The sequence below is a fragment of the Mytilus edulis genome, chromosome 13, assembly GCF_963676685.1.
Source record: "Mytilus edulis chromosome 13, xbMytEdul2.2, whole genome shotgun sequence".
In the NCBI taxonomy this organism is placed as follows: Eukaryota; Metazoa; Mollusca; class Bivalvia; order Mytilida; family Mytilidae; genus Mytilus; species Mytilus edulis.
In genome coordinates, this window is record NC_092356.1 from 71,256,720 (window position 1) to 71,272,931 (window position 16,212).

General features: G+C 33.9%; 3 protein-coding genes across 4 annotated transcripts; 1 reads left to right on the plus strand and 2 right to left on the minus strand.

Moving 5' to 3' along the window:
• The first annotated feature begins 1,967 nt into the window (after positions 1–1,967).
• LOC139501662 (pre-mRNA-splicing factor SPF27-like) lies at positions 1,968–9,431 on the plus strand. 2 transcript variants are annotated; one of them, XM_071290806.1, is made up of 8 exons: positions 1,968–2,106; positions 3,061–3,153; positions 4,263–4,333; positions 5,333–5,434; positions 6,096–6,206; positions 7,035–7,115; positions 7,524–7,620; positions 8,984–9,431. In XM_071290806.1, exons 1-8 carry the CDS (start codon positions 2,032–2,034, stop codon positions 8,993–8,995), a joined length of 642 nt encoding a protein of 213 aa, XP_071146907.1. In that variant the 5' UTR covers positions 1,968–2,031; the 3' UTR covers positions 8,996–9,431. The 2 variants fall into 2 exon arrangements, with proteins under 2 accessions (XP_071146907.1, XP_071146906.1); XM_071290805.1 differs by lacking the exon at positions 8,984–9,431 and having other exon boundaries at positions 7,524–7,635.
• Positions 9,432–11,949: 2,518 nt separating this feature from the next.
• Positions 11,950–12,315, minus strand: LOC139500535 (uncharacterized). The gene has a single exon (XM_071289283.1). It carries the CDS (start codon positions 12,313–12,315, stop codon positions 11,950–11,952), a length of 366 nt encoding a protein of 121 aa, XP_071145384.1.
• Positions 12,316–13,131: 816 nt separating this feature from the next.
• Positions 13,132–13,494, minus strand: LOC139500536 (uncharacterized). The gene has a single exon (XM_071289284.1). The coding sequence runs from the start codon at positions 13,492–13,494 to the stop codon at positions 13,132–13,134; it is 363 nt and encodes a 120-aa protein (XP_071145385.1).
• Between the last annotated feature and the right edge of the window lie 2,718 nt (positions 13,495–16,212).

A 16,212-nucleotide genomic window follows, 5' to 3' on the forward strand; every position in this document is an offset into this window, starting at 1 on the left:
TGACGGTATGGTAGTCATTTTCAGTATTATTAATTGATGGTATGGTAGTCATTTTCAGTATTATTAAGTGACGGTATGGTTGTCATTTTCAGTATTATTAATTGACGGTATGGTAGTCATTTTCAGTATTATTAATTGACGGTATGGTAGTCATTTTCAGTATTAATAATGGACGTTATGGTAGTCATTTTCAGTATTAATAATGGACGGTATGATAGTCACTTTTAGTATTAATAATTGACGGTATGGTAGTCAATTTCAGTATTATTAATTGACGGTATGGTAGTCATTTTCAGTATTATTAATTGACGGTATGGTAGTCATTTTCAGTATTAATAATTGACGGTATGGTAGTCATTTTCAGTATTATTAATTGACGGTATGGTAGTCATTTTCAGTATTATTAATTGACGGTATGGTAGTCATTTTCAGTATTATTAATTGACGGTATGGTAGTCATTTTCAGTATTATTAATTGACGGTATGGATGTCATTTTTAGTATTAATAATTGACGGTATGGTAGTCATTTTCAGTATTATTAATTGACGGTTTGGTAGTCAGTTTCAGTATTATTTATTTACGGTATGGATGTCAGTTTCAGTATTATTAGTTGATAGTATTGGCCTTCTAAAGTTCCATGTCAAATATCACAGTCCTGAATAACTGGGTATAGATTATGACAACAGTACTTACTTGAAATGTTTTGCCTCCTTTTCTGATCATGATTTAATTTATGTTTAAAGACTCAAACAGATTGGGTTTATGTAAATGACAAGGTAAGATCAGATGAAACCCTGCCAGACATGTGAACAATTCAATCATTTCATGGGACCTCAGTGGTCAAGTGGTCTAAATTGTTACCACAGTAATCACTAGCCAGTCAACTCTAATGTGAGTTTGAACCTTGCTCGTGCAGGTGGACTTGACTCCAATCTTAATTGACAAGAATTGCAGTTTTCCTATCCAAAGTCTGTGGATTTCTATGCTTCATCCACCAATAAAAACTGACCACCACCAAATAGCCCAAAAGAAATGTGTTAAAACACCAAAATCAATATCAATCAATCATTTCATACATTAAATAAAGTCAGCCTAGGTATATTAGTTATATGTAGTATCTAAAAAAACAGACAACCAGAAAAAACTTATCATTGATCTATCATGGGTGATGAAAATTAGAAATATGTCAGATGAACCCTGCCGAACAGCTTTTATACCATGCAATAAAAAAATAGCTGACGTACTGCATAAACTATCTAATATTCAAAACACAATAAAAGAGGGACGAAAGATACCAGAGAGACATTCAAACCCATAAATCAAAATTATACTTCACAATTCCATGGCTAAAAAGAAAAAGATATACAGACAAACACAATGGTACATAAAACACACAACATAGAAAATTAAAGACTTAAGCAACATGAACCCCACCAAAAACTGATGTAATCTCAGGTGTTCTGGAAGGGTAACAGTATTTACTTTTCGGTTTTGTTGATCACAAATTGTACAGCACCTGCACTTGATGACACAGCATCAGCGTGATGCTATTTTTCCGTTGCTGATTAACGAAAGAAGAAGCAGATCCTGCTCCACATGTGTCGCCCATTGTGTCGTTCATGTTAGTACAAACCCTGTAACAAGTCCTACTTGTTAGGAAAATTTTGTGAAAAAGGGAAAAGATTGTAGTTACGACATATGGGACACATCTGCAATCATACATCTGTGAAACTTATATTCCATAAAGGTCAACCAACTCCTGATGGCATCCGTAAATTTAAGAATGGAATGATTTCGTCTTAAAGTAAAATAGTAAAAAAAAATTGAATGTGCATATTTTGGTTGTTACTATTCATTGTGTTCAAATGAAGTAAATAGCACCCATCATCATAATTATTGTCTGATTTAACGGTCGTAATAGTCAAAGCTTATTATAGTCCGATTGTATGGGTTGGGCCGAATTTGTTATAGGCCGAGTTTGTTATGGCCCGAGATAGCAGAAATATTAAGTTATCTCCCCTTAGTATACAATGGCTGGAGAAGTTGTTGTCGATGCCTTACCTTATTTTGACCAAGGATATGACGAACCAGGTGTTCGAGAAGCCGTAAGTTTAATCAAAGATAATACAAATTAAATACAAATTACTGTTTATTCATTCATGACCCACTTATAATGGCCTCTCAAGTTAAAACTTCATACACGTGAGAAGTCGCAATTATTTATGCAGTAAAAAAAATATATATATAATTATATAAATATATTTTGCTAAGGAAGTAATTTAATTCTATAGCTTACTCGGTATATGCTCTGCCTGGAACTGATACAGTTGAACTGCCTTGTATTTGTAACACAGATGTCCCAGTGGGAGTCGAGACGAGCAATTTTGTAATGAATTGTATACTCTCTAGATCTGCACACAGGCACTCGTCTCAGAAATTTTTTTTCGGAGATGAGTGCCTGTGTCTCTGCAGACCGAGTTACATTAGCGCCCAACTAAAAAAACCCACAGTGGTAAGAGAAGAATTCTATCTAGGGTACATTTGTATATGTGTTAGAGTTATAATGGTATTATGACTAGACTTTCTGGAGGTGGGGGAAGGGTGATATGGTAGATCCTTAGTCAGCCGTAAGCAGTTGAACTAAGAAAGTACTTCATTAGCTCAGTCAATATACATGCTGTCTGGTAACATAAAGTGTGACATGTGAAAGTCAAATTATTGTGCTTTGAAAACGGGAAATGAATTCTAGTGGGTCACAGGAAATAACCAAAAAATAAGAATTGCTTACGTACATAGTGTATTAAAGCGGGATACGGGAATCTGACTAATACAGCCCCCGTTAAAGGCTACTTTCTTTATTTTGTTTTGACGCCTTTTTATATTTGATGATTTGATACTTAAAATCGATAAAGGAATAATTTAAAAGATAACAGAAAAACAAACTTCCTTGATTAGAATCCTTGGACATTTCAATATAAAAATCACAATTTTTCTTAAGGAATTAAGTCTAGGCTTAAATTTTGTGCCTCATTTTTATGTGTTGTATAATTTAATTTTAGGCTCTTGCTTTGGTTGATGAAGAAACCAGAAGATACAGACCTACAAAGAATTATCTAGAATACTTACCTGCTCCTAACTATCTACAGTTCGAGGTAATTACAAAAATATATTTAGAAATTTTACCTGCTCTAAAAATGTATTTAGTTTGAGGTATGAATTGGGGGGGGGGGGGGGGGGAGTAAATAATATAATTTAAATCCTGACATCCTGAAACACCCGATCCCGGAGTCCCGATTAAGGTCCTATCCCCCTTCATGAATGAATACATTATTTGCATTAAATATTCATGCTGTGGCAAATAATGATGTATACAGTAGACATGGTAGATTAAACTTAAATTTTTTTATTTGGTAATTTTTCATTTAAAGCTACATGACTGAAAAAAAATTTGAAGTTGAGTAGAATGAAAACCCTCTGGTACCATAAGCATGTGTCAATGACATTGCCTATGAAAATACAGATTATCAGATTTATAGCTTACAACGCAGTATTTGCTTTACTCATTGTTGAAGTCCGTAAGCTGACCCATAGTTGTAAATTTCTGTGTCATTTAGTCTTTTGTGGAGAGTTGTCTCATTGGCAATCATAGTCATACCACATCTTTTTTTATATCTATATAGCTATGGTCCTCCAACTCAAAGGAAGTCTTTTTAGCCATTCTTTGAGATTGTAGCCGAGAAGCATCCTATTTATTTTTAAAATTTAGATAATCTATTGTAAAGTCTAAAGAACATTGCAAACAAACATATACAAAAATGAACAGAAGTAATATGTTATACAATACTATTTCAAGAATATATATGATACAATTTTCTAAGCGGCTTTTAAATAAATACATAGTTTTACTGTCAGATTAACAATGCGAGTGGCTCAGTGCAATGAATCAACATAATTTTACTTTGGCCATGAATAGTAATATTTAGGTAAATTTTTTATTAGAAAAGATCTATTTCATTGTATTTGGTGGACAAGGTAAAACACGATGATATTCATCTCCAACATTCATATTGCAATAAATGTTCAAAGAAATAAAAGCCACTCTTACAGCCTACATGAGTGCAGTATTTGTGAAAGGAACATGACATAGAGATACAATGGTTATTTTTGATAGGCAGTTACGTTGTAAATCATTCATGTTTTTTCAAGCGAAAATTTTGTTTTCAGTCACTTTATAAAAATGCTTTATTTGTTGTTTTTTCAGACAGAGATAATGAAAACAGAGTATGAAAGAATGCAGTCACGGTTACCTATGGATATGTTGAACATGAAAAGGTTTACATTTTGTTTTAATCAAAATTACATTTAATGTATATTAAAAAAGAAATATTTAGAATATCCACAAGAAATGTTGATGTCTTTCAGACTTTGTAAATGTTATGAGTTAAATTGACACTAGCGGTTCAATACACACACTACAGACTCAAATGATTAGGTTTAAACCAACATCTTCATGCAGTATTCTTTTAAACCCCTTTTATATTTTGACAGGTTCAGTTCAGTTTCTTGTATATTCCTCCATTAATTGTGGAGCACTACCCAAAGGGTATAGTTTTAGCAACTACATTGTATGTACACCTTAAAACATAAGGAAACAATTAATTATATACAGATGACTGAATTTGGTTATAATAATCACTAAATGATAAATATCATAATTAATTCATAGGATTGTCATCATAAAGTTTTAAAAGATATATAAGATATATAATAATTCAAATGTGCTGGGTTGTAAGAAAATATTAAGAAACAACTGCATATATTTACAAATAAAAATTAAAATGGTCTCAAATTAAAATTACTTATAATTATTAGTTGAAAGTGCTATACATACATCGGGAACTATAATGAAAATTTTATTTTATAAGACTTATGTAAAATGGTTGGGGTTTGGAAAAAATTAAGCTATAATATATACATAACTTTTCTTCACAGTTTAATTTACTATACATCTATATGGAGATCTTGTCATTATTCTTTAAATTATAACTGATATCTTACAATTTTAAAAAGAGAAGATTTATTTTTGAATACTTATAAGTCATAAAATAATACTTATAAGTCATAAAATAGTAAGATGATATACTATTAGTAATGAACTATTGACAGGTGACAATTCAGGCTCTTTGTTTTATTTTTTTCCACATTATTCTTTGTTGATTAAACCCAATCTAAAGCCTCATATATTAGCTTATAAATGCAAAGCAATTATAGTAGCACTGGATTTATTTTCAATAGACAAAACTTATAAACCAGATAATTATTTGTTCTCAGATATGAACTACCTCCACCTCCTGCAGGAAAGATGACAGATATATCTGCCTGGAATGAGGCTGTAGAGAACTCACAAGCACAGTTAGAACACCAATCTCTCAGGTATAACAAAGAACTGACTAAATACCAGACGTAAAACAAGGCACTTACATGATATAATTCTTATTAGTACTCTCTATTTAACATCTGAATAATGAAATAGAAGTACACTATTCAAGTCAATAGAATTCTCTGTGTATAATACAAAAATAACTGTTGTAAATTTTGACAATGTTAAAAGGTGCATGCAGGCTTTTAAAGAGATGTTATTTTTATTGAGATTTTGGAGTGTTTTCAAGGTGTGTTTTTCGTCTTTCTGTTTGGTATATGCTTCTGTCATAAGCCACTGCAATGTCTTATTTTACAGTTGAACTGTTTTTTTGGTGGGTTCTTATTTTACAGTTGAATTGTGTGGGTTTTTTTTTTGGGGGGGGGGGGGGGGGGGGCTTTGAACTGTCAACCAGTTTGATAAAAGTTGAAACATCAAAATTTGTATTCTATAAATCACAAATATGTAATTTGACATCAAAGATTTATAACAACTTTCTGACCTTGGGATTGAAGGTCATTTAGGGAAGTGTAAGAATAATTTCACAATTAATATCCATTTAATAAATATGTCTGGTAAAAGTAATCTGATCAATATTTGAAAATACATTTGTAGAATTCTTGAAACTTCACAAGTATGATTAATTGTTATTGTATCAATTATTTTGATTTTCAGAATATTGAATTTAGAACTACTGTCAGAATATGGTTCGAATGCTTGGAAATCTTACAATACAGTGTTATCCCAGATGGTGGAACAAGCAACGAAGCAGTTACAAGAACTCAGGTTTGTATAAACGTATTTACACTTGTCAGCCATTATGTAAGATTACACAAGTTACTGTAAACTTTGACATCACAATTTAAAAAAATTGATGTCACAATTAAAAGTGATTGTTGCTTGATGTCAGAAAATTATTTGGAGTAGGTCTAAGGTCATTTGGAGACAAAATTAAGCTAATTACCAACAGTGTAAAACATAAGGTGATGTGGTATGATTGCCATTGAGTCATCTATCCACCAAAGTTCAAATGATGTTATCAATTATTGGCAACTGTACAGTCTTCAACTATGAGAAAAAAACTATACAGTATATTCTACTATAAAAGGCCCTGACATGAAAAGTATGAAAAAATTCACAATTCAATTGAGAAAACTAATGGCCTAATTCATTACAAAACAGTTGAATTTATGAAAAACAAATATAATGGACAAGAACCAACAACAACGACTGAGCTACAGACCCCTGACCTTGGACAGATACATATAGAATTTGGCAGGATAAACAAGTAAATTAGCCCATGACCCTCCCCTAACATTGAACAATTATGTTTGGTTGACATCAATATAGAAAGGTTTGTGTAAAAAACAGAAAGAATTTACAAATGGGACAATAAAAAAAAAACAATATGTTAAAAACAGACTTAATCAATGTGAAAGAAAAAAGATGAAAATACAGGAATGAGTAAAAATATCCTTTTCAAAGTTACCTAACCTGTAAGGGGAACAACCCAGGAGATGTGTGAGTAAGTATATTTCAAGAGTTATCTTCCCATAGAATGATAAGTATCATATGTTTTTAAATGGGATAAATATTCTTTTTTGTATAATACAGGAAGAAGATACAGGAAATTAATTGGCAGAGAAAGAATGAACAAACTCAAGCTGGTGGGAAATTGAAAGAACTAGAAGAAAGGTACTTTAACTAACAAATATTTACATTGCAATAGATAAGTAATAAAATCCGTTTGTAGAAGCTTTGAAAACAGGAAGAAAAAAGCTGGTGGTTTTCAAGGTAAAATGTATTGTCAAGATGAAAAACATCAGGGGAAAGTAGTATATTTTGTAGATGTAGTTTTACATGAGCATTTCCTTTTACAAATTTTGCTCATATGATTTCAAATATTCTGCTTGATGAAAGATCAATACCAGAAAAAGTCAAACTTTGTAGTAGTAGGTCTTTAAAGTTCTTTACTCTGGACTCAACATGCAGTTATTCCATGAAAAACTGTTTTAAAGACGATTGAATAGTTAATGAATAACAATGAATGAAAATCAATTAGATGAGATGTTAACACATAAAGTATCAATTGTTCTGTTTCAGTTGGGTAGGACTTGTCAGTAAAAATTATGAGATAGAAAGAGCCTGTGTAGAAATTGAAAGAGAGATAGAAGAAATGGAACAGAAAAGAGCAAAAAAGGTGAGAAAAAAATAAAAGCAACTCGCATTCTGGAAGATGATTCCAAAACTGTCTTAATCTTAATTTGAGTTAAAATTAGAATATATTTTATAGACATGTTCTTGATGTTACTTTACTTGTCAGTATCCTTGGTATCAGAATTTTTAAATAATGAAAGCAAGAATTTATTTTTATCTTTTTAATAGAAATACAATTCCCTAAATAGTAAAGCATATCATTTTACTTATGTTTTATTATGAAAATACACCAGATAACTAGACAAATAAAATGTGCAATTCAGGGGAGATAATTTGACTAACTATTGTAGGAAATCTAAAACAAAGTTTTTCTGTAACCAGTGATATCTTTAGCTACTACCCTTGCATGAACATTAATCTTTTACTTCTGTGAAACAATGCAATGTGAAATACTAGATATGGTTCTGATTTATTGTTATCTTGTCTTGAAATTTTAACAGAAACAAACATAACCTATATGCATGTTTCTAATCACATTCAGTTTTAAGGTGGAGAACCTCTCTTTTAAAGACTGTGTTCCTGAAAATGTTTTATAATTTTTAACCAGATTTTTGTGAGACAAAAATGTCGGTTATTGATTTGGGGATGTACGGCGAGCAGTCATGCGGGCGGCAACCAAATGTTGTCCGTGCATTTTCTCATGAACCGTGCATCCAAAGCTTTTAAAATTTTAATATGTTGATACTGACAACAAAATGAAGGTCAAGTTCAAGAATGACGATTTTGACTTTTACCGTTCAGGAGTTATGGTTCTTGAAAGATTGAAAAATGGCGTTTCCAGTCTTGTCCATGCATTTACGCATGAACTGTTCAACCAAAGCTTCCAAAATTTTCATATGTTGTTACTGATGAAAAAATGGAGGTCATGTTAAAGAATGACGATTTTGACTTTTACCGTTCAGGAGTTATGGTTCTTGAAAGATTGAAAAATGGCGTTTCCAGTCGTGTCCGTGCATTTACTCATGAACTGTTCAACCAAAGCTTTTCAAATTTTAATATGTTGTTACTGATGACAAAATGGAGGTCAAGTTCAATAATGTCATTTTGATTTTTACCGTTCAGGAGTTATGGTTCTTGAAAAATCAAAAAATGGCGTTTCCATTCATGTTGTTGCATTTACTCATGAACCATTCAACCTAAGCTCTTTCAAATTTTAATATGTTGATACTGATGACAAAATGCAGGTCAAATTTGATATTGACGATTTTCACTTTCACCGTTCATCAGTTATGGTTCTTGTGATATTGCCAGGACACAAATAAATGTTAATAAATCTGGTTTGCTGTCGTTGTGACAGCCTCTTGTTTAGAATAAAATTCATGTATTCGTTCCTATTGTTATTTCAGGCAAAAAGATAGAGAAAAGCTAGAAAATGGAGTGACGTCCTATGGAAAACAGATTTGATTATTGTATCTCAGTAAATCATGACATTTACTGCTTAGCAGTGAAAACTTCTGAAAAGTTACACAGACATTTTGTGAAAATACCATGGTTTTTAAATATGCAGAAATTTGAGATGATTGTTGAACTGGAAGTTCAATGAAGAGTTGTAATACTATTGTAGAAACATGAACATGAATATACAATTTACATGATCAGAATAAATGGACATGATAAAACTGGACATGATAAAACTGGACATCTAATGTCAGTAAATGATAGTGATGTGAATGTGTATATAAGATAACGTATGTGAACATGGAAGTTGAGTAAATGAAATTTTTTCATTCAGAAGTATTTTGTGATTGTCATTCATCATATCATACATTTCCATTAATAAATTGTACATGAGAATATCTTACATTTATAGTTATAAATTGATTTGTGTCAAAGTTGCTATATAATTACTATATCTACATATAAACAGTCATTCCATATTTCAAACAATGGACTATAACTTCATTTGCTCTCATATTCAAACACATTGTTTTCCAATGCCATATCTATAAATAGTCCTAGATAATACATATACCTTAATCTGGTCGTATATTCAAACAGGTAGTTTACAAAGAACATTTCTATAGTGGGCTCAAGGTAATACTTATACCTGAATCTGCACTCATATTCAAACACAGTTTTTTTTTTTATGCCATATGTAAATATTCCTATTTCAACCTATTATGGTTTAGTTTTACAAATTATGTCTTGAATGGAGATTTGTCTCATTTGCACTCATACACCATTTTCTTATACCTATCTACATGTAGATAATACATATAACTTAATAGGTTCTTATATTCAAACGGATAGTTTACAGAAGACAATATATAGTGAGCTCAAGAAAGTACTTATACCTGAATGTGCTGTCATATTCAAACGCAGATAGTTTTTCAATGCCATATCTACAAATTACACTAGATAATGAGTATACTGGTTTTATATTCAAACAGATAGTCTTCAGAGGACTCATTCATAATGAGTTCTAGACAATACTATACTTGAATGTTCTCTCATATTTAAACACTGATAATTTTCTGATTTTATATCTATAAATAGTCCTAGATAAAGAATAAACCTTAACATGGTCTTTTATTCAAACAGATTATAGTTTACTGAGATCTAGACACTAATTATACCTATCGGTGGTCCCATACCCAAACTCAAGATAGTTTAATTATGACTTATCTTCTAAAAGGTAAAATGCTAACAAAAATATCCAACTCCCGAGGAAAATTCTAAACGAAAAAAAAAAAGCAAATATTAAAATCAAAAGCTAAAATGCATCAAACGAATGGGTTACACCTGTCATACTCCTGACTTGGTACAGGTATTTTCTTAGGTAAAAAAGGGTGGATTGAACCTTGTATTATAGCTATCTAAACCTCTCACTGGTAGGACAGTCTCATAAAATTCCATTATATTGACAAGGATGTGTGACCAAAACAAACAGACATAATAGGTTAAAAGGATACAGCTTTCGACATTGTGTTATATTCTTAATCACTATAAAAGCAAACAATTATTATACCCCCGCTTTAAAAAAGGGGGGGTATACTGTTTTACCTCTGTCTGTCAGTCCGTCAGTCCGTCCGTCAGTCCGTCCATCAGTCCGTCCGTCAGTCAGTCCGTCCGTCCCATGAAACTTTCGTCACATTTTTCTCAGGAACTACACATCCACCCTTTCTGTAATTTGGTATCAACATTTATATATGTCAGCCATACCGTGTGATGCGTTTTCAGATTCATCACTTGACAACTTCCTGTTTACCGAACACTTGTTTGATTTTACACATGATAGCCAAGTTGAAAATTTTCGTCACATTTTTCTCAGGAACTACAATACAAGGATTTCTGAAATTTGGTTTCAGGATTTATATAAGTCAGCTATACCGTGTGATGCGTTTTCAGATTCATCACTCGACAACTTCCTGTTTACCGAACACTTGCATATTTTTACACTATTAATATTATCCACTTGTGGCGGGGGTATCATCAGTGAGCAGTAGCTCGCAGTTTCACTTGTTTCAACAAAGAAAATCAAAAAGGACATACTTTGGATCAGTTCTAAAACTATCATAAAGTGGGTGATAGAAATAAAAGACGTCTTGACTATTTGATAGATGTATTAGAAAAGCATAGTAACACATCAAGGTGACGTGACGTTACATAAAGCGCGGTACATAGTAAACGTCCAGTGTGCGGTATTTACGATATACTGGGGGCCGCACAAAAGTGAAATTAGCAAAAAAATACTAAATTACATTGAATTTAGCCATTAAGAAAATAAAATAACTGAAAACTTTAAGCATTTCTCAAATGAATTAATGTCCATGAAAAACTAAATTGAATCTCGCTATTAACACATTTAAAGTCTTTGTATAATTCACTTAGTCCATTTCTTTATCTTCTCCATGGCCACCATTTTAGCTTTGCAACATGTTTTAGTTGCACAGTCTGTATTGTCATCATCGCTATTCAAACTTCAAGTGGCTACAGTTTTGTGCGCGATGTTAGTCCATTTTTGGTCCGTATGACGGCAGATCTTGCTAGTCCGTCTCCTCCTACATTGAGTTTTTCGACAATGGCTAGTGTCCATTTTATCCTCGGCGAATCTTCATAGATTTGTACCACGTCTCCAATGCTGATCAGCTGTTTATTGTTCCCTGTATTGCGATGATATTCTCGTAGAGCTGTTAAATACTCATGTTTCCATTTATACCAAAAACTTTGAATAATCTGTGATTTCATCTTAAACAGTTTATTTGTAGATTCATGTGTCATATCATTTTGTGAATGTTCCAATTCCTGATTCGTAGGGTAAGGTAGTGATGTTATTCTACGTCCGTAAAGTAAGTGGGACGGGGTGAGCGGTTCATCTAATGGGGTCGGATGATACGTATGTTAAAGGTCTGACGTTGAGTATAGCTTCAAATTCCGTAACAATGGTTCTTAATAGTTCAATCTGAATCAATGAACGCACTAATATCTTTTTGATAGAGTCCTTCGTTAGTCCTATAAGCCTCTCCCAAAAGCCACCATACCACGGTGCTCTTTTTGGTATAAACTTCCATGTAGTGCCGAAGTTGTTCAGTTTTTCTATAACGGATGATGATCTTGTTAATTGCTTGGCGGCTGCAATGAATGTTGTACCGTTGTCTGAAATCTTAATTTTTGGTAATGATTTTCTACTGGCAAATCTTCGAAACGCTAATATGAATGTCTCTTCAGATAAATTCATCACTACTTCCAAATGTACAGCACGAGTGTTTGCGCAAGTAAATAGACAAATGTATACTTTACTGGTAAGTCCATCTATGGTTTTAACATTCAAGGCGCCTGTAAAATCTACCCCGGTTACTGTAAAAGGGGGTGCTTCTGTTAGTCGGTCTTTAGGTAAAGGAGGTGAATCTGGAGCGGAATACGGTCGACCAGCAACTTTCTTGCAGATCACGCATTTATGTATAATGCTCTTGATAACTTGTCATATCGATGGTATCCAATAGGTTTGGCGTAGTAATGTTACGGTACTCGATAATCCTGAATAAAAATGAGTTGCATGTGCGTCCATTATGATAAGTTGTGTCAATTTGTCCTTTGCGGGTAGCAATATCGGGAATTCTGTACATTCTTCAAGAGGTGCATTATGAATGCGTCCGTCGCAGCGAATTAATTTGTCTTTAGCTATGTATAATTTGAGTTGTTTGACAAGGTTGTATTTTTTCCCCTCTCCTGTTTGCAAATCTTGAATGATTTCTGAATAATGCTTTTTCTGTGTGTATTGTATCCACGTTATAGATGCGTTTTGTATTTCGATCGTGTTTAACATACCTATTTTTATAGCTCGTGTTCTACAGTTTGTAATAAATCTTCTCAAGTAAGCGGTAATTCGAAGAAGTTTCTTGAATGAGTTGAATCTATTCAAATCGATGACATTTCCGATCCCTTGTATCATGTGTATAGAAAATTTGTTCTGTGTAGCTTGTACGGTATCTACTACGACTTCTTGCTGTGCAATAGTGGATAAAATTATTGCTTCATCTGTGTGCCATTCTGGCTAATTATCTTCTACTGTGAGCCAATCTGGGCCATGCATCCAAAGTCGGTTGTCTTTGAATTTGTCTATGGTTATCCCTCTTGACAGTAAATCAGCCGGATTTGACTCACTTGGACAGTATCGCCAAGTCAACTCTTCTGTTAGCTCTGTAATTTCTTTAACGCGGTTTGAAATAAATGGTTTTAAAGTTTTCTTTGAACTTAACCAGGTCAAAACTATCTGGCTATCACTCCATAAAACTGCACGGGTTATCTGCAAAGTGTTCCTAATGTGTGCTAAAAGTCTGCTTCCAATTACGGCAGCCATCAATTCTAATCTGGGTATTGTCAGTTGTTTCAGAGGTGCTACTCTGTTCTTTGCCATTATTAAAGAACTTTTTCCGTTTGCGACAATGTACGCGCATGCGCCGTAGGCTTTCATACTAGAGTCCGTGAATACATGTATAATGTTGTCGTTGTTTTTGTCTGAACTTTCATCAAAGTAAGGGAGCTACCATTTGATTTTTATGGGGGGGGGGGGGGGGGGGGGGGGGGCGTGGATGAAATTTGAAAAAAATAGGCAGGACAGGAGTTTTGAGTAAAAAAAAGGCAGGATGAGACACTTTGCAAAAAAAAAAGGCAGGATGACAATTTAGGTAAAAAAAAGGCAGGACCGAATAGAGTGAAAAATAAAAAGGCAGGACAGAGATTACAACTAAAAAAAAATGCAGGACAAAATTTTTCATCCTAGCCCCCCCATAAAAATCAAATGGTAGCTCCCTAATGTCGGGGTATAACTGTCTTTGTGGCTTCCTGTATATCCTTTCTGATATTCACCCATTCTGTGATCGTTGAGTCAGGTAGTAATTCGTCCCAGTTGAAGTTTTTCTCCCATATGTTTTGCATTAACATTTTACTGCGGACGGTTATAGGGCTTAATATTCCTAGCGGGTCATAAATCCTTGATGATTGTCTTAGTACTTCGCGTTTTGTTATTAATTCTGATATATCCAGATTAGGCGTAACGAATCCTAATGTGTCACTGGTTGTATCCCATCGTAATCCTAAGATTTTAATTAGTTGATCTTTGTCCATAACGTTTTGGGTTCTTGCTAATACTTGTAATAGTTGACTGTTCGAGGCCCATGGGCGCAAATTAAATCCTCCATCTGCAAATGAACTACGAACGAGTTTAAAGTATTTCAACAGTTCTTCTTCTGATTCAAAGCTTGATACAATGTTATCTACATATAAATCTTTGGTAAGTTTTTCCGTGAAATCAAATGGATGGTTATTCAAGTGCTTTGATAATACGGCGTTTAATATAAATGGTGAGCATGTAGCACCAAATAGTACGGACTTGAATCTGTATGTTGTTAAATCGCTGTTTGGGTCTGTTGGTTTACTCAACCAGAAAAACCTAGTTACGTCCCGGTCCTCAATGTCCAGTCCAACATTTAGAAACGCCTTTTCGATGTCTGTAGATACTGCATACTTATTCAAGCGGAATCTGAGTAGTATGGCGGTGACTTCATTTAATTTAGGCGGTACATTCAGTAAGCAGTCATTCAAGCTAGTACTATCTGGTGTCTGTTTGCAACTACAATCATATACGATCCTGATTGGCGTCGTGACTGAATCCTTCTTTACTGGGTGATGTGGTATGTAATGCAGCTTGATATTTTGTTTGATTTCTTCGTTATCAACTCTCTCAATGAACCCTCGCTTTTCCTGCTTTCTCCGTATTTTAAAAATAATTTTGGTTCCTTCCGTAAACGTTTAATTACACTCTCAGTCCTTCTGAAAGCAACAGCTTTGTTTGTTGGTAGCGGTGGATGTTCTGCTTTCCACGGAAGTTTGGCTATATACCTGTTGTTATTGTAAGATATTGCTGTTTCTTCGTACATTTTCTGAAATTCGTCGTTTTCAGTATTTGCGGTCTTATCTTCAACTCCAAGCAATTCAATCTCCCAGAATTTCTCTAGGTTTAATTCCTCCGTCTTGTGTGATACGATAACATTAAGAATAGAGCTCCTACTTGTGGTACATGTACTTGTCATTGTGGGTCCCGAAACCGGAAAGGTGCACTACTTCGTTTCCGCTTGAAACTAAATCCAACTTCTCTGCAAGTGTCTCTGTTATGAAGGACCTCTGCGCACCTTCATCTTACAAAATATTGGCTTCTGTACTTTGTTTTCTCGAGCTAACAGTAGCGACGGCTGTCTTTAACAGTACATTTGTAGTTCTTTGTGTTAGGGACGAATGTAATACCGTATTTTCGGTTTCATTGGCTGGCGGATTGCTCGATTCCTCAGATTTCTCATCTTTACTACATATGTTAGTGTGATGACGTTTGTTACAATTTCGACAGTTACATTTTGATTTTCAATCAGCTAGTTTGTGGTGACCTAGGCAGTTGAAACACAGTCGTTCACTCTTGACTATATTCATCCGCGCGTTAGCGGTTGTGACTTTAGTGCAGTTGACGGGTGTGTGTCCAATTTCGTGACAAAATGCGCATTGCTTTGTGTTTATCTTTTTATCCGAATACGACCTTTCGTTCTTGTTGAATGATGATTTTGTACGTGATTTTGCGTTGGTCAAGAATGTAGCGGTAGCGAGTGGGCTTTCTACTTTTTCCGGTAATTTTCCGGCTTCCATAATATTAAGTTCTTCGAGAAGCGCTTTGCGTAAATCATGTAGGGTCCAGTTTGTGGATCTGTGTTCTCGTGCTAAATGTTGACGTATCTCTGCGGGTAATTTATTTAGAATTACAGGGACTAGTAGTGATCCATACGTATCGTCTGTCTGTCCGAGTGACTCGAGACCTCTTACATACGTTTCTGTCTTATCATAGTAGTTACGGAGACTAGTAATTGTATTAATTGGAGCCTGTAAATCAAGTAAGGCCTGCATGTAGGTTTGGACGATTTTATGAGTTTGTCCGTATCTTTCCTGGAGTAATGAAATTGCTTTGTCGTAATTTGTGTTCGTCATGGAAAAACCTGCTATAGTTTGTAACGCTTCGCTTTGTAGAAGGGACTTTAGGTAGTTGAATTTTTGTGCATCACTCAGTGTAGGATTAGTGTGGATCGCGGTTTCA